The sequence below is a fragment of the Lissotriton helveticus genome, chromosome 6, assembly GCF_964261635.1.
Source record: "Lissotriton helveticus chromosome 6, aLisHel1.1, whole genome shotgun sequence".
Taxonomy (NCBI): Eukaryota; Metazoa; Chordata; class Amphibia; order Caudata; family Salamandridae; genus Lissotriton; species Lissotriton helveticus.
The window spans coordinates 689,352,189-689,377,237 of record NC_136067.1 but is presented as its reverse complement, the minus strand read 5'-3'; the positions used below and the strand labels follow the sequence as shown (position 1 = coordinate 689,377,237).

General features: G+C 43.4%; 1 protein-coding gene across 2 annotated transcripts in view; it reads left to right on the top strand.

Annotated features, from left to right (window-relative positions):
* CEP162 (centrosomal protein 162) overlaps nucleotides 1–25,049 on the top strand; it is a 977,479-nt gene that overhangs the window by 779,671 nt on the left and 172,759 nt on the right. For both annotated transcript variants that reach the window (XM_078648156.1, XM_078648158.1), the window contains 2 exons: nucleotides 9,753–10,423; nucleotides 13,967–14,108. In XM_078648156.1, the coding sequence (XP_078504282.1) occupies nucleotides 9,753–10,423; nucleotides 13,967–14,108 (813 nt within the window). The remainder of the gene's footprint in view (nucleotides 1–9,752; nucleotides 10,424–13,966; nucleotides 14,109–25,049) is intronic.

Genomic DNA, 25,049 nt, shown 5'->3' with positions numbered 1-25,049 from the left:
CCCTTTACCAATGCTAGTTTTCCATGTTCAGTTACTATTCTATGAAATAGGCATTCATTTTGGGACCAGCTCTGCTGCTTTACCTATATGGAACCTCTGAACCTAAGCCTATCCAATGAATACAGTTGACATACATTGTTACATATGCTGTGCCCTCTATTAAATAGACCTGGAAAGTATACTTTCTCCGATTGGATAGCTCCTTGCTGAGTGTTGTGTAGCTCTACTTAATCACTATTATTCACTTAATACAAAGTATCCAACAGACGCTAAGGGTACTATGAGTGCAGACTACAACACTTGTAAAATATCTTAGTTACTGAAATGCAACAGGTAAGGTACATACAAAACCCTTCAATAATTCCGAATCAACAGAAATTTTCCATGACACAACTACTTGCATTCTTCCGAAGTAGGTATAGTATGTGGATAGTGCTATTAAGTGAATCGTTTAAAAAAAGTGTGCCTAATATCCGCATCTTTCGTCTCTGCTGATTTAACACCTGCCCCCAATTACTTAAAGTTTGCCAAATAAATGCTGCTCATTGTGAAGTGAGAATGCAGAGAGTGGGGCAGGAGGCCCTATAATGAAGCATTATACATAAGATGGATGGGTTGCCCAGGAGGCACAGTTGGGGGTCTGGACCCCTCTATAACCAGGTTCACAGCCTGTAGAGACTGCTGCTCCATAAGTTTCCTTTGCTCTATGGCTGTGATACATTATAATAGAACCCTTAGCCAGTGCTTAATTTGAACCGGTGGTTGCAGTTGGGGCCCACCAGCACTCTTTTTTGGGGGACCAGGACTAATATTTAACCATCAGATTTTGACACAGCAAAGGGTGTAAGAAGAAGGAAGAGAGCAAGACTAAAAATCAGTGATAAAGTGAGACAGCAAGAATGAACAAGCATTTGCAATGCAATAGGTTGTGTGTCATTGAAAGTTTGAGCTATTGGCATTGCATTATTATTTGCAACGCCAATAGGTCAGACTTTCAGTAATGTAAGACCTATTGCATTGCAAATGCTTGTTTAATCTTGATCTTACCTCCAGCATCCCATGACATTCTTCAGCGGGACAATGGCCTGTAGAAAAAACGCTAAATGTTCCCCTTCCATATAACAACATGGATGGATGCTGCATTTGCATGTGATTGGAGTGGAGAGGGTGTGTGAGCAAGGAGTCATGAGATGGCCAGAGCTGGCCAACCAAAAGAATCAATTAGTGATGTCCGCTGGGAGGAAACCCAGCACCAAAAGGCGGGACAGATGCACAATATTAACCAACCAGAGAAAAGGATTTTTAAAAACAGCCCAACTAACCAACCAAAGCGGTGGGCGTGTCCAAAGTCCCCAATAGCCCACATACCGAATGCAGCATGCCTCGCAGAGCAGCAAATGCCCAGGCTCGACCTAAAAAGAACCTGCAGGAAAAAGACAAAGTGACATGGATTGTATGTTGGTGGATGAAAGAGGCATAAGGTTGAACTTGAGACTAGACAGCCTAGGTATTCGGCTACATCCACATTTGGCAGCTGCGCCAGGGGGCTTCCAAGAAACATGTGGGACCCGACTCCTATTCAATTACAGATGAAGCACTTCCCTTAATGAACTGATGAGAGTACTGACTGCCCCTTCCCTCATGTTTAGGGCAAGAGGTCCACTCACCTACCTATTGTGCTGCGGATGTCACCATATTTTCCTTTGCGGATTGCTCCTTGCCACGGCAATTCCATGCGTGTGATGTTAGTAGGAAGGGAGGGGATCTTACATTGGATTTGGACCCACAATCTTCCATGTTTCCACTAACCAGCAGGCCGATATGGGTGCAGAGGGATGTGTGTCGGGCGTACGGCACGTTTGGAATTTTGAGTGCTATTGGGAATGTTTTAGAAGCAACATGTTTAGCAAATCTTTATCATATGCAGTTTGTTAGTTTTAATTTCAAATAATTACTTGTGTTTCTAAATTGTCTCAGTGCACAGATATGTTTTACAGTTCTCCACCAAATGCACCCCATTGAAATGCTGATCTGGAAAATTAAGCATTACATGCTTCCTAAGCAGCACTTTTCTTTCTCCTTTATGGAACCGTATGGTGCACATATGCACTGGTTGGAATTCAGACTTCGTTTCTCAGTCAGGAAACGTGTAATTCCAGTGCCTTTAATACATTAGTCAATAAATCAATAATGTAATCCTATTTCTCTTGTGACATTATAGACGAAGGAAGCAGCCAGGGGAATAAAAGTGTGTACTATGGATATGTGTTTACGGACTAAAGTCCACACCCAGATTTCTAAGCATTTTATCCCTCCGTGGTACTAAAAATATAACTGTAGTTGTGTCATTCATGGTACCAAACAAGCATTGGCAAAACCAACCGGCCCGTATTGTATTTTTAGCTCTAACTGAACTATTAAAACTCGGCTCATACAGTGAAAGAACACAAACTTAAAACACTGCTTTGTGTATGCAAAGCATGCAAGCAATGACGAATGTAAGAGGCGATGCTGGAGTTCACTTTTGAGATGTACAATAGTTCCTTGCACATTGCAATGCCTATTACTCTTTAGGAGGCTATAGCATGACGTCAGAGACACTATCCATCTCGGTAGCGTCAAAGGCCACTCTTGGTTACATTTTCAAAAACTGGTAATATGTTTCCAGACACCTGCATTGCCAAGCCAGACCTATGAAGAGCTATACTTGTTTATGAGTACCTGCTTGTAGTGTTGCGAAGATTAATCTTGGACATCTCCCCCGTTGCCACTTAGTGAGCCTTGCAGCTGCACAGGCAGAAGTGTTTTGCTGCCTTTGCTTTCTAGAAATAATTACCAAAAGAAGTGCCAATACTGTAAATGATTTTAGACTAAAATTCCTAGATACATCCGAACTAAACAAGATGTCTTGATATCACAAGTGTGAGTAGACTTAATCCTTTATTTTTGTAGCAAATGATTTTTCAAAAAGTTTGGTTATGATTTCACCAACTTTACAAGTTCATAAGACCTTATATACACGACATTTACATAAATACAAACATAATAATCCAAAAACGGTTCAATACATTTACAATCAAAAATTTGTTCATACCTCAATCATCCTATATCTAAAGCCGCCACAGACACACATACAAATTTACACTGGAATATTAATATTCACAGAAAGCCATATATACATTTTTTCAATTTCTGCACCACAGTTTAGTATAATTTCTGGCTGTAACAGTCTACGCGTTTCGAACTCTTAGTTGGTAAAAAAGAGTTCCCCTCAGGACCAGAATCTGTGAAGAAAGGAGGAAAACCTTCTTTAGAATCATCTTAGTGAAATATGTCACACTTGCCATAGCCTCCATCACTACAAGCTAACCATCCCTTACCTCTGAGCTTCAGAGTTGATATGATTAGTTTAAATGGACAGTCCACGACGCTCAATTCCACTTCTGTATAACAAAAATAACGAATAATCAGAAGCCTGCCATTTCTCGTCCGGATATACTCATTCATACTGTCATTCCACACATTCAAACACGGGCTTACTTTAGTTGGGAGCAAGGTCGAATGAAATGCGGGGTCCAGGGTAACCGCTATGATGCAATTGTGTCCTCTGGCATTGAAGCTTAATTTCTTTGTTGCGAGAGGGCGCCTGTGAACAAGAAGACAGGCAGGGATCACTGTTAAGAACCGGAATGGTCGGCAGGGGATCTAGTAGATACAAGGACCTCCGGGCGTGCCGAGGCAAAAAGGAAACCGTAATTGTTGGTACCTGTGTGGCGGGGCGGCAGAGCTGAATCTATTTTTCGTCTCTTCCTGGTTCGTCGCGTGTAGACGGCTAACGACGTGCTTCCGGGTCCGCAAAGGATCTCGGGAGTTGTAGTTGAACATGACTACGGGCTCCGTTTTTGTGCCGCAAATGTTACTAAAGGGTTTGAATCCATTGCAGGCATGATTAAAACAATGCCATTTTAACATGGAGAAAGCATCATAGGTGTAATTAGCAATTTCAATGATTTGACACTTTCAACGGCAAACAAATTATGAATGCCTTTATGAATTTAAAATTGCGGGAGGGCAAACTGCGTAATTTATCTGATCCGGACTCCGTACATTTACAGCAAGCACTGGATGAGGTGGTAATACTTTTCGGAACTATTAATATAGTGATGACTTGAGGAAGGGGTGGAGCACAGTGGAACCATCTTAAAGCAGTGGTATGTACAACAGAGGTTCAAAGAGTTGACTTGTAATGGAATGGAAATCAATCAGTGGCCCCTTGAGGGGTAGATTTTTTTGGGGTCAAGTTAATTTGAAAATCTCCGTCAGTTCGTTGAGACCTTGTACAGCTGTATTAAATTTGACAAGTAGCATTGCCTCTCATCTAGACAGTTTTGCCTCAAGGTCTCCTCCTCTTATATCATTTTCCACCTTTGATATGACTGTCCAAGTCAGATCTGTCTCTGTATGGTTCATTTTATGCCAATGGTTAACCAATGGGGCTGTTAAAACGTTGTTTTTAATTCGTGATTTATGTTGTTGTATACGTAACCGTACTTCTTGGTTGGTTTGGCCCATGTAAACCAAATCACATGGACATATGATCCCATAGACCACGGACCGCGATTTACAATTGGTGAAAGCTTCGTGTTTCCATGTTATGTTGTTGTATACAAACAAGGTTCCTTCTTTGGTGCTATTGCAGCAGGAACATGTGCCGCATTTCCGATGTCCCTGGACTGGTGGTAAACCTATCATTGATCTTAAGTTAATGGGCTTAGTTCCTGGAAGTGCTGCTCTCACTAGTTGGTTTGCAATACTGCAGTTTTTTTTTAAGGCGAACAGTGGTTCTTTTGTCAATGAGTCATTCAAATTTTTTTAATAAATGCCAGTTGTTTTTTACTATTTTCTTAAGGGCATTTGACTCTGGGCAGAATGTTGATACGAAAACCATTCTGTCATTTTCCTTTTTTGGCTTTCTCTCAAGTAGACACTCAAGGGGTGTCCACCAAGCTCTTTTCCTTGGTTTTCTCAGCAATTTCTTGGGGTATCCTCGTTGGAGTAAATTATTTGTTAAATTCTCAGCATGTCTTAGGTATTCCTCTTTGTATTTGCAATTACGTCTGATTCGTAAAAACTGTCCGTAAGGGAGGTTTTCCTTAAGACTTCTGGGATGGTTACTCTTGAAGTGAAGAGCTTTGTTCCGGTCTGTCGGTTTTTTGTACAGTGTTGTCACTAAGCCCCCTTCTGATGGATAAACCTCTACATCGAGAAAAGCCATTCTTTCTTTTGAATATGACAAACTGAATTTGATTGTAGGTGTTTTATTATTAATCCATCCAGCAAAGTTTTTTAGTTCTTCCTCTGTGCCTGTCCAAGTGAAAAAAATATCGTCGATATATCGACTCCAATGGTTAATCCACTGTAAGTATGGATTATTTTGATAAACAAAGGTCTCCTCATACTTTGACATAAATAAAACTGCTAATTCAGGAGCAAATGGGCACCCCATTGCTACTCCACCAGTCTGGAAGTAGAACTCTCCATCGAAGTTGAAGAAGTTCTTTTTCAACGCAAACTCTGCAAGTCTGGAAATGAATTCGGTGGGAATTTGATGTGGTCTTTCTCTTTCGTCTAAAGTAGATTGAAGCACATGAATACCTTCATCCTGTGGAATTTGGGTATACAAGGACGTGATGTCCATAGTGACCATCCAGAGAAATATGTTCTCAGAGAACATCTATAAAACACCGATGGAAACCACAGGACTAAGAAATAAATCCAATTTCTGTCCGCCAAATCCCAAAGGAAGTCATAACATTTGAAAGATCAGTGCTGTCAGCAATCTCTGAAATGGAGATAAAGAAGAAATGGACTAAACATAATTTGTCCAAGGATGAGTCTCAAGCCTTTATCAATCTGAAAAAAGACAGTTCGGTCATTATAAAACAGGCCGATAAAGGTGGTTCGATAGTGGTCTGGGATAAAACCTTATACATCTTGAAATAAAAAAACTGTTGAATGAGGTTTCAAACTATCGCAAAATCAATAAAGACCCAACATCAGATCCTAAAGGTGAACTCTATGGAATAATTGATGACGGATACAGCCAAGGGTTCCTAGGCAAAAAAAGAAATGGAATATCTAAAGGTTAAACATCCAAGAACCCCATTATTTTATGTATTGCCAAAAATACATAAAAATGAAAAAACACCCCCTGGACGACCGATAGTATCCGGTTGCGGGTCACTATTGGAACCAATTGCCAAGTTTGTGGACTACTTTTTGAAACCTTTCCTACCACAAGTAAAATCATTCATAAGAGACACCACGGATTTTATAAATAAATTAAGTGGAATTGAGTTTGAGAAAGACAAAGATTGGATGGCCACTATGGACATCACGTCCTTGTATACCCAAATTCCACAGGATGAAGGTATTCATGTGCTTCAATCTACTTTAGACGAAAGAGAAAGACCACATCAAATTCCCACCGAATTCATTTCCAGACTTGCAGAGTTTGCGTTGAAAAAGAACTTCTTCAACTTCGATGGAGAGTTCTACTTCCAGACTGGTGGAGTAGGAATGGGGTGCCCATTTGCTCCTGAATTATCAGTTTTATTTATGTCAAAGTATGAGGAGACCTTTGTTTATCAAAATAATCCATACTTACAGTGGATTAACCATTGGAGTCGATATATCGACGATATTTTTTTCACTTGGACAGGCACAGAGGAAGAACTAAAAAACTTTGCTGGGTGGATTAATAATAAAATACCTACAATCAAATTCAGTTTGTCATATTCAAAAGAAAGAATGGCTTTTCTCGATGTAGAGGTTTATCCGTCAGAAGGGGGCTTAGTGACAACACTGTACAAAAAACCGACAGACCGGAACAAAGCTCTTCACTTCAAGAGTAACCATCCCAGAAGTCTTAAGGAAAACCTCCCTTACGGACAGTTTTTACGAATCAGACGTAATTGCAAATACAAAGAGGAATACCTAAGACATGCTGAGAATTTAACAAATAATTTACTCCAACGAGGATACCCCAAGAAATTGCTGAGAAAATCAAGGAAAAGAGCTTGGTGGACACCCCGTGAGTGTCTACTTGAGAGAAAGCCAAAAAAGGAAAATGACAGAATGGTTTTCGTGTCAACATTCTGCCCCGAATCAAATGCCCTTAAGAAAATAGTAAAAAACAGCTGGCATTTATTAAAAAATTTGAATGAAGCATTGACAAAAGAACCACTGTTCGCCTTAAAAAAAACTGCAGTATTGCAAACCAACTAGTGAGAGCAGCACTTCCAGGAACTAAGCCCATTACCTTAAGATCAATGATGGGTTTACCACCAGTCCAGGGACATCGGAAATGCGGCACGTGTTCCTGCTGCAATAGCACCAAAGAAGGAACCTTGTTTGTATACAAGAACATAAAATGGAAACACAAAGCTTTCACCAATTGTAAATCGCAGTCCGTGGTCTATGGGATCATATGTCCATGTGATTTGGTTTATATAGGCAAAACCAACCAAGAAGTACGGTTACGTATACAACAACATAAATCACGAATTAAAAACAACGTTTTAACAGCCCCATTGGTTAACCATTGGCATACAATGAACCATACAGAGACAGATCTGACTTGGACAGTCATATCAAAGGTGGAAAATGATATAAGAGGAGGAGAGCTTGAGGCAAAACTGTCTAGACGAGAGGCGATGCTAATTGAAAAATGTAATACGGCTGTACATGGACTCAACGAACTGACGGAGATTTTCAAATTAACTTGACCCCAAAAAAATCTACCCCTTAATGGGCCACTGATTGATTTCCATTCCATTACAAGTCAACTCTTTGAACCTCTGTTGTACATACCACTGCTTTAAGATGGTTCCACTGTGCTCCACCCCTTCCTCAAGTCATCACTATATTAATAGTTCTAAAAAGTATTACCACCTCATCCAGTGCTTGCTGTAAATGTACGGAGTCCGGATCAGATCCAAAAAAAAACATTTCGCAGTTTACCCTCCCGCAATTTTAATTTCATAAAGGCATTCATAATTTGTTTGTCGTTGAAAGTGTCAAATCATTGAAATTGCTAATTACACCTATGATGCTTTCTCCATGTTAAAATGGCATTGTTTTAATCATGCCTGCAATGGATTCAAACCCTTTAGTATTATTTGCGGCATAAAAACGGAGCCCGTAGTCATGTTCAACTACAACTCCCGAGATCCTTTGCGGACCCGGAAGCACGTCGTTAGCCGTCTACACGCGACGAACCAGGAAGAGGCGATAAATAGATTCCGCTCTGCCGCCCCGCCACACAGGTACCAACAATCACGGTTTCCTTTTTGACTCGGCACGCCTGGAGGTCCTTCTATCTACTAGATCCCCTGCCGACCATCCGGTTCTTAACAGTGATCCCTGCCTGTCTTCTTGTTCACAGGCGCCCTCTCGCAACAAAGAAATTAAGCTTCAATGCCAGAGGACACAATTGCATCATAGCGGTTACCCTGGACCCCGCATTTCATTCGACCTTGCTCCCAACTAAAGTAAGCCCGTGTTTGAATGTGTGGAATGACAGTATGAATGAGTATATCCGGACGGGAAATGGCAGGCTTTTGATTATTCGTTATTTTTGTTATACAGAAGTGGAATTGAGCTTCGTGGACTGTCCATTTAAACTAATCATATCAACTCTGAAGCTCAGAGGTAAGGGATGTTTAGCTTGTAGTGATGGAGGCTATAGCAAGTGTGACATATTTCACTAAGATGATTCTAAAGAAAGGTTTTCCTCCTTTCTTCACAGATTCTGGTCCTGATGAGAACTCTTTTTACCAACTAAGAGTTCGAAACGCGTAGACTGTTACAGCCAGAAATTATACTAAACTGTGGTGCAGAAATTGAAAAAATTTAGATATGGCTTTCTGTGAATATTAATATTCCAGTGTAAATTTGTATGTGTGTCTGTGGCTGCTTTTGATATAGGATGATTGAGGTATGAACGCATTTTTGATTGTAAATGTATTGAACCGTTTTTGGATTATTATGTTTGTATTTATGTAAATGTCGTGTATATAAGGTCTTATGAACTTGTAAAGTTGGTGAAATCATAACCAAACTTTTTGAAAAATCATTTGCTACAAAAATAAAGGATTAAGTCTTCTCACACTTGTGATATCAAGACATCTTGTTTAGTTCGGATGTATCTAGGAATTTTAGTCTAAAATCATTTACAGTATTGGCACTTCTTTTGTTAATTATTGCTTGTGGCTAAGTCTTGCTGGTGGGAGCCCTGACCCAGTGGTGGTTTTTTGCTTTCTAGAAGTCATGCTTTGTTCTTTTGTGTTTATGTTTATTATAACATATGCTGTAGCTTTGGTTGTGTGTATTAGTTTTATTTGTATAGCGTGTGAGTCCGCTGTTGCCTTGGTTGTCACTGTTCTGTGCACCATGCTTTTACTGCTGCTGCTTTAACTTGTCGTCTACTCGTTGTTGTGTGGAAGCTGGCACTGCTGTTGTTCTTGGTGTGGCTCTATGGTGTGTTATTGAAGTTTAATAGTCTTCTCTGCACACAAAAGCCAAAACACGTTTTTACAAGTAGGTAGGTACATTTCAATCATGTCTGAATTGGTCTCTTAATTTCCAGACCAAGATGATGGTGATTTGTGTCAGTTTTCTCTGTCTAGAGTGTGTTTCTGTTGACGATAGTGTTGTGTGCTCATGAATCAATCAATGTTTTGTCTTTTTAGATTCAATATGAGCAAAGGATCATGGAACTGGAACAAATGCTTGCGTCCAAATCAGCAAAGGACATTCAAAAGGGACAAGACCAGCAAGCCAGCCGCCTAGTCATTGAACAAGATCTCATAAGCCTCAAAGAAGCCCATCAAAACACAGAAGCACATTTACTGAGGGAAATAGAAATGCTGAAAAAACGGAACTCTGAGCTGGAAATTAAGAATGGGGACATGAATGATAAAGAATTTCTCTCCATTGAACAACAAATCGAACAGGCTAACATGAATGCTCGCTTGGTACGGCTCAACCAAGAATTGGTTGCCAAAACGAAGGAAGTTCAAGGGCTTTACAAAACAGTTGAGAGACTTCAAAAAGAGAGGATGTCTATGTTGTCTGATCATACTTCAAGCACCAAAATAGCGAGCAAACCAAAAGCTGCAAATAAAGCGAAACAAGACTTGGTGCCACCCGCCAAGGAAGATTCTAAAAACACAGATCAGTTCCCGACAACTTTGGATGAGAAAGCATACCAGCCTCACAACTTTGCAGAAACTCATATTTCCGAAGTCCTGCGAGAAAATGAAACGTTGAAAAGTAAGCTGGAAAGAATGTCTGAGACTATCAGCCACCAGAAGACGCAATGCCAAACTGCCATCGCTCATGCCGAAAGTAACCTAAGAAGGTAACGATAAATATTATTTTTGTTTATTTGAGCAGTTACTTGAAGTAGCCTGAGCATGGAATTTGTGAATTTTAGGCCATGTCTCAATAAAGGACTCTATAGTTCATAAAAGCATCAAGGACTATTTAATGGGAAAGCTGGGAAGTGGTATAGGAGCTGGCAGGTTAAATAAAGTGTGTTTTATTCACAGACTGTTATATACATAATAAAACCTGGAAAACACTCCTTGGCAAAGGGATCACAGACACACCGGCACACAAAGGTTCATAGTAAAATGCAGGAAAATTTATCTATTCCAATTCAGATGGCATTTCAAACTCCCTCTCTCTCTCTCGCATGAATTGAACGGGTGAAATAAGTTTCAATTTAAAGTTAGTATGCAGCTTGTATATTGATCCTATATAGGAGGTTACCTCTTCAAAATGGATGCCGTTTTTCCTGCCTTTCACTATGCATTGTGATATGTAATCTTACCTTTATTTTGTGTAAATGCACTATATATTATAATTTCACAAGCAGTCCTTGACCCGTGACCAAGGTGCTGCAGCACCAAAACGTGTTGAGCGTTTGTTTGCAACATGTTTTGATTAAATAACACTTTATGGATTTGGCCTCGAGTACATTTTTGTTAATCCACAAAAGTATTACGGATATATATAATCAGTACTTCTGCAATTGCATGCCAAAGCCATGGGTGTTATTGCAGCGCATTGCAATGCCTTGGGTCCTTGGGTGGTATTGCTCTTGGGGTAAAGGCATGTGAAGTATCGTCGGATATTAATTTGAGATGCATGCACATTAGATAACTCACCATCTCCAACCTCTCTTCCCAACCAGCATGGGGGAGAAGCTGTAAGTGCAATATGGATACGTTTATGGACCATGGGGCCAGGCACTTATGCAGATCTCTCCCTGCATTTGGCTGCCAGAGGCCGAGGCAGATAACAGATTCCCCAGTACCATGCCCAAAAGTGCAAAGAGGATCCTGGGGCAGCAGTTAAACACCTCTCCATTTGAAAAATATGACCTCACCTCTTCATTGGACAAGTGGGAAAGGGGCAGTCAAGGAAAACCTCTTAAGAGAAAGTGGGGTGGAATAAATATACCCCTGCCAATGGGCTAGGTGGGAGGGGAGTGAGAAACACTACCACTAAGTTTTTAAAACAACTCCCACACTTGAGCATGATAGTGGTAATATACTAATGGAGAAGTGTAAGGGCTCCAAATATCCTACACTACTTAAGTCAATCCGGGGGGAGGGGGGTTGAACAAAGACGTCCCCTGCATTTGGCCATGGTGGGGAGATTTAACATCTACTCTTGTGCATGGCAAGAGAGGAGTTCAATACGACCGCCATGCCTTTGGCCAAGATGAGGGAAAGAAATATACGTCGGGGGAAGGGAGTCCCAGCTCTGAATGCTTTGGTAGGAAAAGCTGTAAATGCTGAGCAATGAAAAAATGCAACTTTCACTCTTAGCCAAGGCAGAGAGTGCAAGCTCCTCCACCCCTTTCTTTCTTTGGGACTGGGTAGGGGGAAAGGGGGGTCAAGAAGTAACAAAGCCCCCATCCTTGATGAAAAACAGGAATTTCCTGAAACAACTTATGTTGTACTATGGAAACTTTAGCTACCGCTCCCATCATCCTTAGTCTGAATTTCAGCATTCCAAGGCACTATTTCTGACATCGAACATGTTTTCACTAAAATACCACATTCCATTCCTAAGGAAAAGACATGCATATCCAAATTTAAGTGGACGAAAAACTTACATAGCACAACCAAGAACACCCCATTCAACACCCATAAAATGAATGTGTCTTAATGTCTAAGGGGCGTTTAGTCTCTATTGTTGGTCCTGATGAAGTTTAGCCTGGTCCCTGGGCTCTGTATGCACAAAACATGTTGACCTCACCCCGTTAACCGCTATCTTGGTACATTGTAACCTCACAATAGCACCACTGTTTTTACTTAGCCCTGTTACCCTTCCACTATTAAACTTGTTCTAGGAATAACATATGTGTTAAGGACAACAAGGGGCCCCAAGTGAATTAGCATCGGACCTCGGGGAGCATATTTTGTGAAACAACAACGGTCCATGCAAAAGAATTATATGCACAGGAAACCAGGAAACAGATTCCACTACCGACTGAACCGGTCTTCTCCTGGTACCGCGGATTTTAATCAATGAAGCGCGGCCCACCTCAATAGCGCCCGATTCTGGGCTGCTTCCCCAGGCTATCAATTTCTTAGCCCTTGCCCGTGCCGATCGGGGTAACCTTATTCCTCCCCCCCCCCCCCCCCCGGCATTAGAGGCTTATAATGTTAAAGGCAAATATAAATGTCCTGATGATGGTCCCCATGACTAAGTAGTGGGACCGAAACGCCGTCGACTCATTGTACACCATATACAAATGCTTGATTTATATGTTATATGTAATGGTGTTTAACTGATATTTCTGTACACTCAATACTTTACAGAAATCGCTGCTTTTGCCTTGAAAAGCCCTGCTCTTTTCCCCAGTTTACCTTTTGTACTGATCTGACTGTGTTTGGGTACAGGCTTGTGCCCCACACTGGTGATTTGTTGAAGGTATTCCTGTGTATGAAATATTTCAATTGAGTAAAAAATTGAAGACCTCTGTCCTGCTGGACATGTCGCCCCAAATATAGAACTGATTCAGTCTATATTCATTGCTTTGCATATAATTCTTTTGCATGGACCGTTGTTGTTTCACAAAACTAGGAATAACAGAAACTATTTTAAATACCCTTCACTTCACACTCATCACTTTTTCATATATCCCTCCTTCATGCATTCACTTTAACGGTGTTACCAGATCGAAAGATCTCCGATAAACAGCGCCCCGGCCCGTCAGGCATTGCAGTGCCTGCCCGTCGAGGAGCGCCCAATGATGAAGCATGACACCCTAACAGGTGTGTGAGGGCACCTAGATCTGAGTTTCAGGCCTCCCTGTGACAGTAACATTAGCCATGTGGCCCCACCCCTGCTGACCATCTGGCCAACGGGGAACTACTCCTACCAATGATTACTATTACTATATACATACTATTAATGTATGGATACACATTTATGTCAGACTCTTCCCACAACATTAATAACCTAACATACAAGTAAAACAATTCATCACAAAAACTTAGAAATGTATTCACATAATTATTCAGTCTATTCACATCCACTATACACCTTTCACAAGTTATAGTGTTGGTGGGAGCTAAGGTTGACTGAGGAAGGCAGAGGCAGAAGCGATGGGTAAGGTATTAACTTGCTAATTTCACGTCTTTTTCGGGTTGTACTGTAGCCACTAATTTATCCCATCAACCAGAACACTCCTTTAAATTTCGTTTTTTTTCAGGGATTTGAACATGTTGATGTTGTCAGAATTAAGATTGCTTGTAAGTTATTTCACCTGCTACAGAAAAATGTGCAAGCTCTGTTCTCTTCTGAAACGAAAACTGAAATAAAGTCATAAAATAATCCGTTCTAGTCAATCACATCATGAATCTATTTCTGTATTCTCTCCCAGGGCGAACGAAGAAGCTGTGAAGCAAATAACTGCCTTGAAATTATCACACCAGAGAGAATTAGAGAAAATTATCTGTCAGCATGCTATCGAACATTCTGCTTCCCGAGTTGCAGAACTAAGCAGCAAGAGCTCTTCACAGGAGGTACAGAGTGTGCAGTTATTTGTGCTGTAAATGCAGTAGTGGAGGGATATCTTCTTGCCTCTACCACGCAATCTATACGTTAGAGGAATGTGTAACTAATTGCCAACATTTCGTTTGTTAATTCATTTCATTATATATACATTTTTAAGACGGATGCTTAAGTCATGGACATGCCACACCTTCTCTAGGCATACTGCGTATGAAGTTTAAACTTTTAATGAGCAATAATTATATTTCGATATCTCACACAAGGCTGCTGGAGCTTCATCACGCCATCTTTATATGGGAAAATACAGTGAAAGCCCTTTACACGGCCTATATGTCCCTCATGGTGTTACCCGCAAGAATCCCCTATTTAATTTAGTTATGTGCAATCTGAAACAATTAAAATGTATCCTAACGTGCATGTTGCTTGGTTCTGCCCACGTTATTGGAGTGACTGCATTCCATTGCCCTGGGGTCGTTTGTTCTTTGGGATTGGCTCACCTCGGGAACTCATCATTTAAATGAAAACGTTAGTTAAGCAGTTTACACGTAAGACCACAGTCTTGGTGTTCTGGTATTGCCACGCATATCTTCCAATCCAAGGTGTCTCACAGTCAAAAGCTGCATCTCTGGCGACGTGAAAGTTCTTTCCCAACATGTCGTAGGTTCTGCATTGAGGTGCCCTTTTGCCTACCCCAGCATTGTTCCCAAGGTGCCTGACCTAATACTGAAGTCAGACCTAATGTGCTTACACCAACCAATAATAGGGCCCCCAAGGGAAGACACCAAAACCTAAGGCATTAGCTAGTACAACCGCTGCTGGCACTGCTTTTACTTGAAGTGTATTTAAACCTTCATGAATCAGGTACACCGGTCTGAAGGTTGGATCCCAGAAAGAGTCCTGTGTACTGCGGAAGAGTCCTAGTAAAACCTGTAGTTTTTAATAAAGTGAATAGTAAATTTAAGATTTGCAATAATTAATCTATATCTTCACAATCTGCTGTGACTGCCCTTCCTTCCAGAAGGCTAAACTATCTGATGGCATGCACATCTGTTTTAGTCAGTCAATTTTATTGTATGATTATTTAAACCTTTACAAACAAAGCTATTGTGAATATTCGACATACAAAGCTAAACAATCACGCAATAAGAGCAAACAGAGCTGAACTTAGGCTGATAGGATGCAGCTGAGCTTTATTTTGAAAAGCAGATACGAAAGCGATCAATGCCACGTAACGGAACAAACCTTTGGTCATAAATGTAGGAACAATGTGCAGAATACAACTGTTTGTACTAGAACGCACTTTGCTACCTAACGCTAATTTGCAGAGACTTTCCTTTTAAGATGCGTTCGCCAAATGTCAGACACTCGGAGAAGTCCACAAACAAGCTGCTGATTTTTTCCCAAAAGCATTATTTGTGCGCCATATAAATTCTAACACAGCCGCAATGCTTGGGCTTATCTTCTCTGAACACCTTGATGTGAGTAGAATGTTTTTGTTGGAATCTTATTAAGGAAAAGGTATAAGCCTGACTTATTGCATTCACACGAAAAAAGAAAAAAGGTTAGGGTCTGCTAGGCGCTTCATCGATCACAACTTTTAGAATAAATGTAAAGTTGTTCCAAAACAGCAATAATCCCACCAATGATTCATAAGCTGTATCTGAGCTAGGGTGCCTCACAGCTGTTGTGCTGATCAGAATATATGCTTCAGCAACCCACTTCTCCGCTTAAAAATAAACCACAGAGTAAATACAGAATTGATAAACTTCTGCCTGAGTAGGAAGAAATCACAAGTTGCAGGCGTTAAAGTTTTAAGCATTGATGAAAAATAATTCAAGGCTGTAGGACTTTCTAGTGATACTGCATGTATTCTGAGTACCCCTTTTTAGGTCTCGCCTAGGCAACTATAGTAATCTATATGTGAGGGGAAACTCGGCCTTATGCTTGGTAATTTGTCGCCGCTTGCCATTAGTTAACTTTTTTTGTTTCTTTGTTAACGGGCTTGTTATTGAGCCTTCACCCAATAGGTAACTTCCGGTTATTTCGGAAGCAGCACAGCCTAACTACAGTCTCCTTACGCTTACACAGCATATTTAAAATAGCGCACATTAACATGCGCTCGCTACCTTACATAATGATTATACGCATGCGCCAAATGTTTAACGTGCGTGCATTTGGCTTGTGCAGTTGCAGTAAGTATGGCTCTTTCGCAGCTGCGTTGTTAATGTGAGCAATGTTCATTACATTGTGCCTGCCGCCCTGGATTTTGGGCTTCCCACCTGTGTAAATGGCATGTTTCCATTGCCAGTAGGGGTGACTGTACTTATCAGCAAGCCACCCCCTACCTCAGTGCAATTACTTTTCACCTGAGGTCCGGATAATTCCTTTCCGCGTCTCCAGACTAGGCAATGAGAAGCATTCTGTGGTAATTGTGGTCATTTTAACCACGAACCTTGTTTTCTTAAATGTTAAACAGAAGGGATGCGATAATAGGCGAAATGGTATTGCAACGAAATGCATTTATGTAGCGCTTCGTACCGCTGACTCAATGTTGGGACGCTTTCACAGAAAGGGTAGCATGCGGCTCCATATGTTGATAGTTGCCATGCTGTTAAAATTGTATTTATATAGCGCTTACTACCCAGCCTATCCGTTCAACAAAATACAGGAGGTACAGACTGCCCAAAAGAACTTAGTGCAGGACACTGCTCTCCCCTATCTACCCCCATAATTCCAAGCCACATTTCCTGAGTCAGTGCGTTGATGTCTGACGTCCCCTGGTAGAGTGCGTCTTTATATTTCTCCCCCTGTCCTCTCATAGAGCCCCCTGCATACTTTCCTCAGGTTGGATCGACAAGACTCAGAGACGGGCAGCGCCTTCCCTGATACCTCACAGCAGGGTCGGGTGGAAGCTTGCAGCATGGGTAGCACCCGGGACACCACGACCCCCACGGTGCGACCAGTGCGTGGAAAGGCGATTACCCTGTTTGCGCCATAACAATTTCACCTTCACAGCCTTCAGCGTACCTCCCTCTCCAAACATCCACCCACCCTCTCTAAATTCCTTGAATTCCTGCATTCTCCTCTCTGTTTTTGTTTCTCGGCGATTTGTCCCCTCTTTTTGTCTGACAAAATCACAGGCAGATACCTAAACATTCACTGCTTGTCCGTACCTCAAAAACGTTAGCACACATAGTCCAACACTATACACACACACACCCCTCCACATTCCACCTAGACCCACATGCCTCTTACACACATACAGACCCATGTCACATAGGAGGAACACATTTCACACAGTCTTTTCCACATATCACACACATCCTACGGGAAAACCCTCACAACCTTTACACACACCAACACACTTTTCTACACTCCACTACACCCCTCACATATAAAAAGCACAGCACTCATATGCACAGGCCACAGATTCTTCACAAGTAGACCTTTCCCACATACACCCATAACCTTCATACAGACTTTCCCACCCACCCCACAAACTTTCCGTCAGTCATCACACACCAGATTGGGTTTCCTGAAGACGCGGCGAAGGCCCAAAAATAATGTTGCTATATGAGTATACTGGCAAATAAATAATACAGTGTCACAACTAAGGGGCATGATTCCATATTACAATGGCCATCCGTCCAATGATCTCATAATAGGGCTAAATATTCAAGCAGACATTATCAAACAAAGGAACATTTTACAATGCTTTTTGCTACTGATTGCTTGTGATGCAAAACAGGACAATTAGAACTGTTCTTTTAGCTTCCTTGGATATATGTGTTTATGTGCTGGTAGTTGTATAGCGCAAACTTAGCTCAAGAGCAACAGAACAGTGAATGAGGGCATGCCCCCCTGGGAATACAATGATTGGGAGAAGGTCAAATGTGGGCACTGTCAGGTCAGCAGAGGTGCTCTTCGAAGATGTGTGTCTTCATCTATTTTTTTAAATGTAGCAGAGTTGGCACTGATAGGATATCAAAAAGCATTTACAATGCAATAGGTCTCGCATTTTCGCAAGTGTAAGCTATTGCCATTGTAAATGACAAAGCCTTTTATTTATGTTTTAAAAACGAAAACAAAAATAAATGGCATTGTTATTCGCAGTATCTGAGAGAGACGTCTAGCCGCAGATTCCTTAACTTAGAATATCCCCAGGCGTCAGACTGGATCAAGAAAACTTTCTGCAGCAGCACCTCTGCGCTCTGGGATGGCGTCCCAAAGCGGATCCTGGAAAACCAGCGGTTCCTTGACCTGTTTTTTGGGTCTTCTCGATGCCTTCGGCGTCCCAGAACAGTATGCGATGCCTTCGGGCTTTAAGGCATGTGAGACCTGTGCATGTCAGATGTCGGTAACGGACCCGCACGCCATCTGTATGTGGTGCCTCGGGGTGCACCACGACTCCAAAGAGTGCGACGATTGTCAGCAGATGAAACCAAAGTCCTTACGGGAGTGTCGTATGAAATTGCTGGCCACACAGCTGTCCGGTCCTGCACCTTCGCGTCGCTGCTCTCCCTCTCTGCATCGAGCCCACTCCCGAGGTCGTTCCTGCAGACGTCGTTCGGAGGCGGGAAAACACAAATGTAAGTCCAGGAGGTCTTCCTCTCATACCCGTGACGCTGACGCTTGCTCTTCTCGCTCCCTGCCAGGAACAGGCGACCGGCGGTCGTCTCCTCCGTACCCCCCTTTCCGGGTGCCGGAGCGACACAAGCCCAAATGGAGGCTTATTCTGAAGCTCTCCACTCTTACTTTGGGTCACACCCTCTCCCTGGTGCGCCTTAGGGTCCCATAGAGGTAGAAGGCACTCATGTTGGGTCTTCACCAGCGGATTCGTCCTCGGCACCGGCTGTGTGCATCTACTCTGGTTCCGGAGGTCATACAACGCCGACGAGACACGGCCCAGTGGGACATTCCAGTCGGCCGTCTAGCCCACCCCTTCAGTCTCCACATAGCCCTGAGCGGCTCCCTGCTCCGACATCGAAGGCGGCGCTGGGCTCAACACACTGTTCCCCACATGTTGCAGTGGGGTCGACGTCGGACGGTACCCAGCCTGAGTCCCCCTTGGAGGTCGTCGACGTCCAGACAACTCCGGCTCAACGTCGGTCGACACCGGTAGCGACGTCCACTTCTCCTCTATTTCAGGAGGTTAATATTCCACCCGACTCCTCGGACGTCGATGCGGCTCCCAAGCGGCATCAGTCGAAGCCGGTGCCGACGCCTATGCCTCCTCCTACGCCACAAGCTGCGCTCCTCTGGACTCCCCTGATCTGCGGCCGTTTCGGCCCATGGTGAAGGTACCTGGTGTGGCGTGGACTCCGGATCAGACCCCTGCTCCTCCACTTTTACTGTCTAGTGGACTGGTTAGTCTCCAGCCATCCCCTACGGATGGTTTATTGTCACCTCCCCGGATGGCAGCTGAGGCTAGTTCTGCCTACGCATGGGCTATTCACCGGGCAGCAGCTACTCTTTGTTTTTTAGCCCACTCTGGTTTCTCTGCCTTCTGATCCTTTGTTGGATCTTCTCCATATGGAGCCAGTTGAAGTGGAGCCCTTTCTGCCCCTTGGGGCATCCTTGTTTGACATCATGCTGGGCACATGGGCGAGGCCTTCCTCGGGTGACCCTGTTGATCGGGCCATAGCTCGTCGACACCGTCCTGCCCCAAATGATCCGCTCTGTCTGTCCCTTCACCCTAGGGCTCAGGGCCTAGTTGTTCAGGCAGCCTTCGACTTAGTCTTCCTCCGCCCTGCCTCTGTTGCCTCCCACCAGAGAGTGTAGGTGGTTAGACACATGTGATCACCAGCTTTTCACCTCTACCAGTGCTGGTATCCGCGCATGGAATACAGCTTGTGTGTTCGCACGCGCATCCTCTACCCTTTGGGACTTGGTCGAGGCTCTTCTACCTTCAATTCCAGAAGGCCAGCAGGTAGAATTAATCCACCTTCTGCATGGCAGGGGAATGACGCATGTTTCCCTCCACTCTTCTCTTGATGCCACTGACTCGGTGGAACGAGCTCTTGCTCCGTCTGTGGCTTTGCGCCGATATGCTTGGCTGCGCGACAGTCGTTTCCTGGACAATGTTCGAGATTCTCTTAGGGATCTGCCTTTCAATGGCATGGACCTTTTTGATAGCCACGCAGATTCAGCAGTCTCCCGCCTCATGTCAGGACTACTGTGACTCTTGTGGCACACCCTTTTTGCCTTATGACTATTCTTATATTCTGCGTAGGCGATATTGCCTTGTTGGTTTGATTTCATACATATCCTGGTTATCTGCGTGGCACCCGAATAGTGTAGCCGGTGGTTCCACCATCTCAGTATTCTTTACGTGCAGCCGGATGGCTGGTTCTGTCTTTCCTTTGAGTCCTCTGAATGTGTGCTTTGCCCAAGAGGACTCCCCATGCATGGGTTGACACTTACCCTATGTGGGGTATTTATAGGCTATTCAGTGGCTGCCTTAGCCTTGGTACACTCCTATTCAGTTTTTCGCCCCAGTCTTGCTGTGAGCCTCTTTTTTCCTGCTGTTCTGTGATCCTGTTGGCGTCACTCTATGGCACTTTCTGTGCAGTTGACTCTGGTTGTCGGTAGTCCCTCTACGCCTCAGTGTGGGGTCCTTAGTGTATGGCTTCTGCCTCACCTGTTTTCACAGGTGGGGTTTTTGAGGCGCTGTGATGCTTTTGCTCTTTATAGTTGCTTTTCGTTTACCAGTCATTCACTGTAGGGCCCTTGTTTTGTTCAATTCAGGCGCTGTGCTCACCTGATGCCCTGTCCTCATTTTGCTCCAGGGTACAACCACTGTGTGGCACGCTTCTATATGTTGGCGTAACCTGGAAATGCACCCTGTTATACTTGCTGTCATAGGGTGTTTGCATTGTTTCTCCCACTGCTGTGGTGCTGGGTCTCCCCTCCCCTTTAAGGGTTCGGGTGACAGTGTTTCGTGCGTCAGCCCTTACTGGGTTTGTCTTTATCCTCTTCCGTGCTAATGATGGCCCCCGGCCATCATGGGTCACTGTGGGTGTGTGCGCACGATGGCCGGGGGCCGTCCGAACCACGTCCAAGAATGGAATGTCCAGCACTGTGGCGGAATTTTCGCCGCAGTCAAGGTGTTAAAGGTGGTGGCTTCGCCGTGTACCTCTCTACTGTACATTGTCTTGTGCCCTCTGGGCACTTTCCCAACAGGAGTTTATTTTTTTTAACACATTCCCTGCTGCTTTCCGCACAGGTGTTTTCAACACGTCTGCTTGGGTTCTTGCTGTCACCACTCTCAAGGGGAGTGTTCTCTTAGGAGACTCGCTTTTTGGACCCCTGGAACATTCGGTTGGTCCTGCATGTTTCCTGCTGTCGTGTCTAGCTCCATCTCCTCCTCTATCTTACAGGGAACCGCTGCTCCTCCCAGGCGAGGGGCTGTTGTAGCGTACTGGTCTGGACAGTGTCTTTCCACCTCTGCTTCCTCTTGACTGTTGGTACTTTTCGCGTACCATAGTCTTCTTGTGTGACACTTCATTTTTTAGCGTATTTATTTTGCCTCTATATCTGCTCTGTGAGGTTACACAGCAAAATCGTGCTGTCAACGTTTCTTCATTCACTGTCCATGGTCATTGACCCGGTTTACTCGCCTACGAGCTCTTAAATGGGTGTCCAGCTTGCCTGGTGCCCCCTTTCTTGCCAGTTGCCTGCTTGTTATGGCGTATCTCGCATCTGGGCTGCTCATGTAACCCTACAGAAGGGTTCTTGTTATACTTTGTGTGGTTTGCCCGTCCACACGGTATGCTTCTGTTTCGTCCAGTCTTCCACTTGGCTGTCATTTTTAATGTAATCCTGTTTGGGGTGCTTCTGCTGATTGCCGTCAGCCCTTTCACATGCCTGGTAACCGAGTGACTCTTCAAAGGCATGTCTTCTTTTTCTAGTACTGCTGGCACTTTTTGATCATGGATTGGCATCTTGCCAATCCTGTCCCACATATTTGGCTGGTACAGGATTCCAGTGCTTTTTTCCACTGTTGTACATACTGGAAAGGTATGTCTTCACTCAATGTTTTTCACTCTTTCTGAGCTTTATGACCTGGTGTGGCTGAACTGGCTTGCGATCCCCACAGTGGGTCATCACCTTGTTGACGGCTATGTGCCTCGGCAACTTATTGGGGTTTAGTCGAGACCTGCCTCCTCTATGTGTATGGCTTTGGTATCTATTCTAAGTTAAGGCCTCTGCGGCTAGACGTCTCCATCAGGTGAACGCGTTACTTACCTTTGGTATCGATGTATCTGGTAGAGACATAGTCTAGCCGCAAATTCCATAACGCCCACCCGTCCTCCCCGTTCTGCGAGGACATTTCAGGTTGGGCCTTCTGCAGGGTGACGCTTTCACTTCACTCCAATACAGAATGCTTCATTCTGCTTTCATTGCTCTACTCCGCCCATTCTCGTGATTGGACAGTATGCTAATGTGTCATGTATCCTTTCCAACCCAACGCCCTGGGTTGTACAGTGTGGGTTCTATTCGTGTTTTTTCCCACCCCCGCTCTACCCCTGTGCTCCATTGCTTTGAAGTCTATTGGCTCTGCCACATTTTATGGGTCTCATATTGGGGATACAACGTCTCTTTCTGGTGACGTCTTGAGGTCAATTGTCCTAGCTCCTATGTTCCGGGCTTGTTACCCTTCACGGTTCTACATTAAGGTTGCAGACTTTCTGTCGTCCTCCATGATGTTGTTTACATCTTCATTTACCTCCAAGGGTGGTTGGCCTTCACTTTTGCGGGGTTGCTTCTCAGAGTAGTACTCTGCTCTTTCCCTTTACTAGTTTTCAATATACAGTGCCAGGCACTTTCCTTTATGGTGCTGTTTTTTCACCATTCCATGTCTTTTCGTCATTTTCGCACATTGTTCCCATACTCTGACGTCAGCGTGCCGGGAGGGGCATATATGGCTCCGCTGACGTCACTTCCGTGGACCACCGGCGTGCAGAGGTGTTGCTGCGGAAGTTTTCCAGATCCAGTCTGACGCCTGGGGATATTCTAAGTTAAGGAATCTGCGGCTAGACTATTTCTATACCAGATATATTGTTACCGAAGGTAAGTAACTCATTCATCAATGCTCAAAGTAGCGTACATTTTCGAAACCACATAGATAAAAGGTTTGTCATTTACAATGCCAATAGCTCAAAATTTTGCAAATGCGAGTGTCAGAAGCAGTACCTGAATTGTGGTTCCGCAGGAACGATTCAGCGAAGGAGGCGAGATGCTAGCTCCCAACTCCCCTGCACCCCAGAACCCAGTCAAGGCTGGACCCTGAGATACGGGGGAAAGGGGAATGGGACGACAAACAAGAGAGACTGCCCACACACACAGATGTCTTCGGAAATTCTTCTTGTGGTAGAATTCCTGTAAGGCAAGGCAACAATTAAGCAACTATCCTAAGACTGCTTCTACCTTAAACTCCCCAAGACCTTATCCTACCTGAATGTGTGCAGGGGTTAGCCTCTCTCCTATGTAGAAACTAGAACTAGTAGCTGAGTGAATATGAGAACATATCTTGTGTAGAATCCTCTTCACACTTGTGCGCCTTGTAAATAGCTCGAAAGAGTAATGTTTTCACAAGAGGTGGTAAGCACAAATATATATATATATATTTATATTTACTTGAAGCCTTGAGAATGAGTTCTATATTCAATTGCTGGCAACAGATGAAGAATACAGCTTTCAGCTACTGTGGATTGAATGTTCACTCAAGATGAGTAGTACATACTATCATGCATATAATGTCTTTAGCAGATTAGTCCTGTACCCATAACATCAGAAACGAATAATCTCTTTGACATGAGATTCCAACTCTCTCACAGTGATTCCAGTCACTGACGGATAGTAAATAAAGTTCAGCTCTTACCCCGTATCTCTCGCTGACTGGAAAATAAGAGATAAGATGGGGTACCGCTACCTCACGAGGTCGTAGACTTCTTAACCAAGTCACTCAGAAGGCGGGGGAAAATATCGAACTGCTAGGCTGAAACTGCTCTGAAAATCTGGAAACGGACGGAAACCTTCCTCGCAGGATATTCAGAATGCGAGCGAAGGAAATAACGAACTTCAAATAAAGACTCGAAGTTCAAAAGGGATTCTGGATACAGGAATAGGAACGCAGACTGAAGAAAGGCTGCTTCTCAGTCAGTGCGACGGTTAAAGTGCGAAGCCTTCAAATTGCTCGCGCACCACCTAACCGCTGACAGCTGGGGAACAGGAAAAAGACTAGAACGCTAACTTCAGGCAAAACGTGGCAACAGGGAAGTTGGGTGGAGGGATCAATTCAGATGGGGAAATGTCGGCAAAAGGACCTGGCAACCCTCTGTGTCCAACCCCACGGAGAATGCAAAACTGAATAGCCTTTTCTGACTCTAAAGATAGGAATCTGGTGAGTGCGCTGAGGGTAAACTTGCTCAATGCTGACAGCGAGACCTATTGCATTGCAAATGCTTGTTTCAGTTTCCTCTCTCTTTCCCGCTTCATCAACACTGTATTGAAGGAAGGTGGGTGATCCAATATACCCTTGCGGGTTCGGGCAGATAATGATAAGTGACTGATACCAGCAAGGGAATTTATTTCAAACAGAGAAATGACTGACAGACGTCAGATTAGAACCAATGAATGGTAAGTTCTTCCGACTTAACCGCAATGGGGTCTGTACTTAATTGATCTCAAATCACTTTTTTAATGAGATAAACAGTGAACAATCACAAGAGAAAATATAACAACACAGGTAATCTTTTATAAAAAAGATTCTTTTATATATGCAAAGAATATTTAAAATGTGAAGGGTACAAAATAGAAACGGATTCAATCAAAGCTTCAAATGTCAAAGGAGTAAATTAATTGTCCTATTGAACATCCGAATACAAGTCCAATCAAACACAAATTCATAACATGTGACTACTAATTTTAGTAAGTGTCAAATGTGTGGT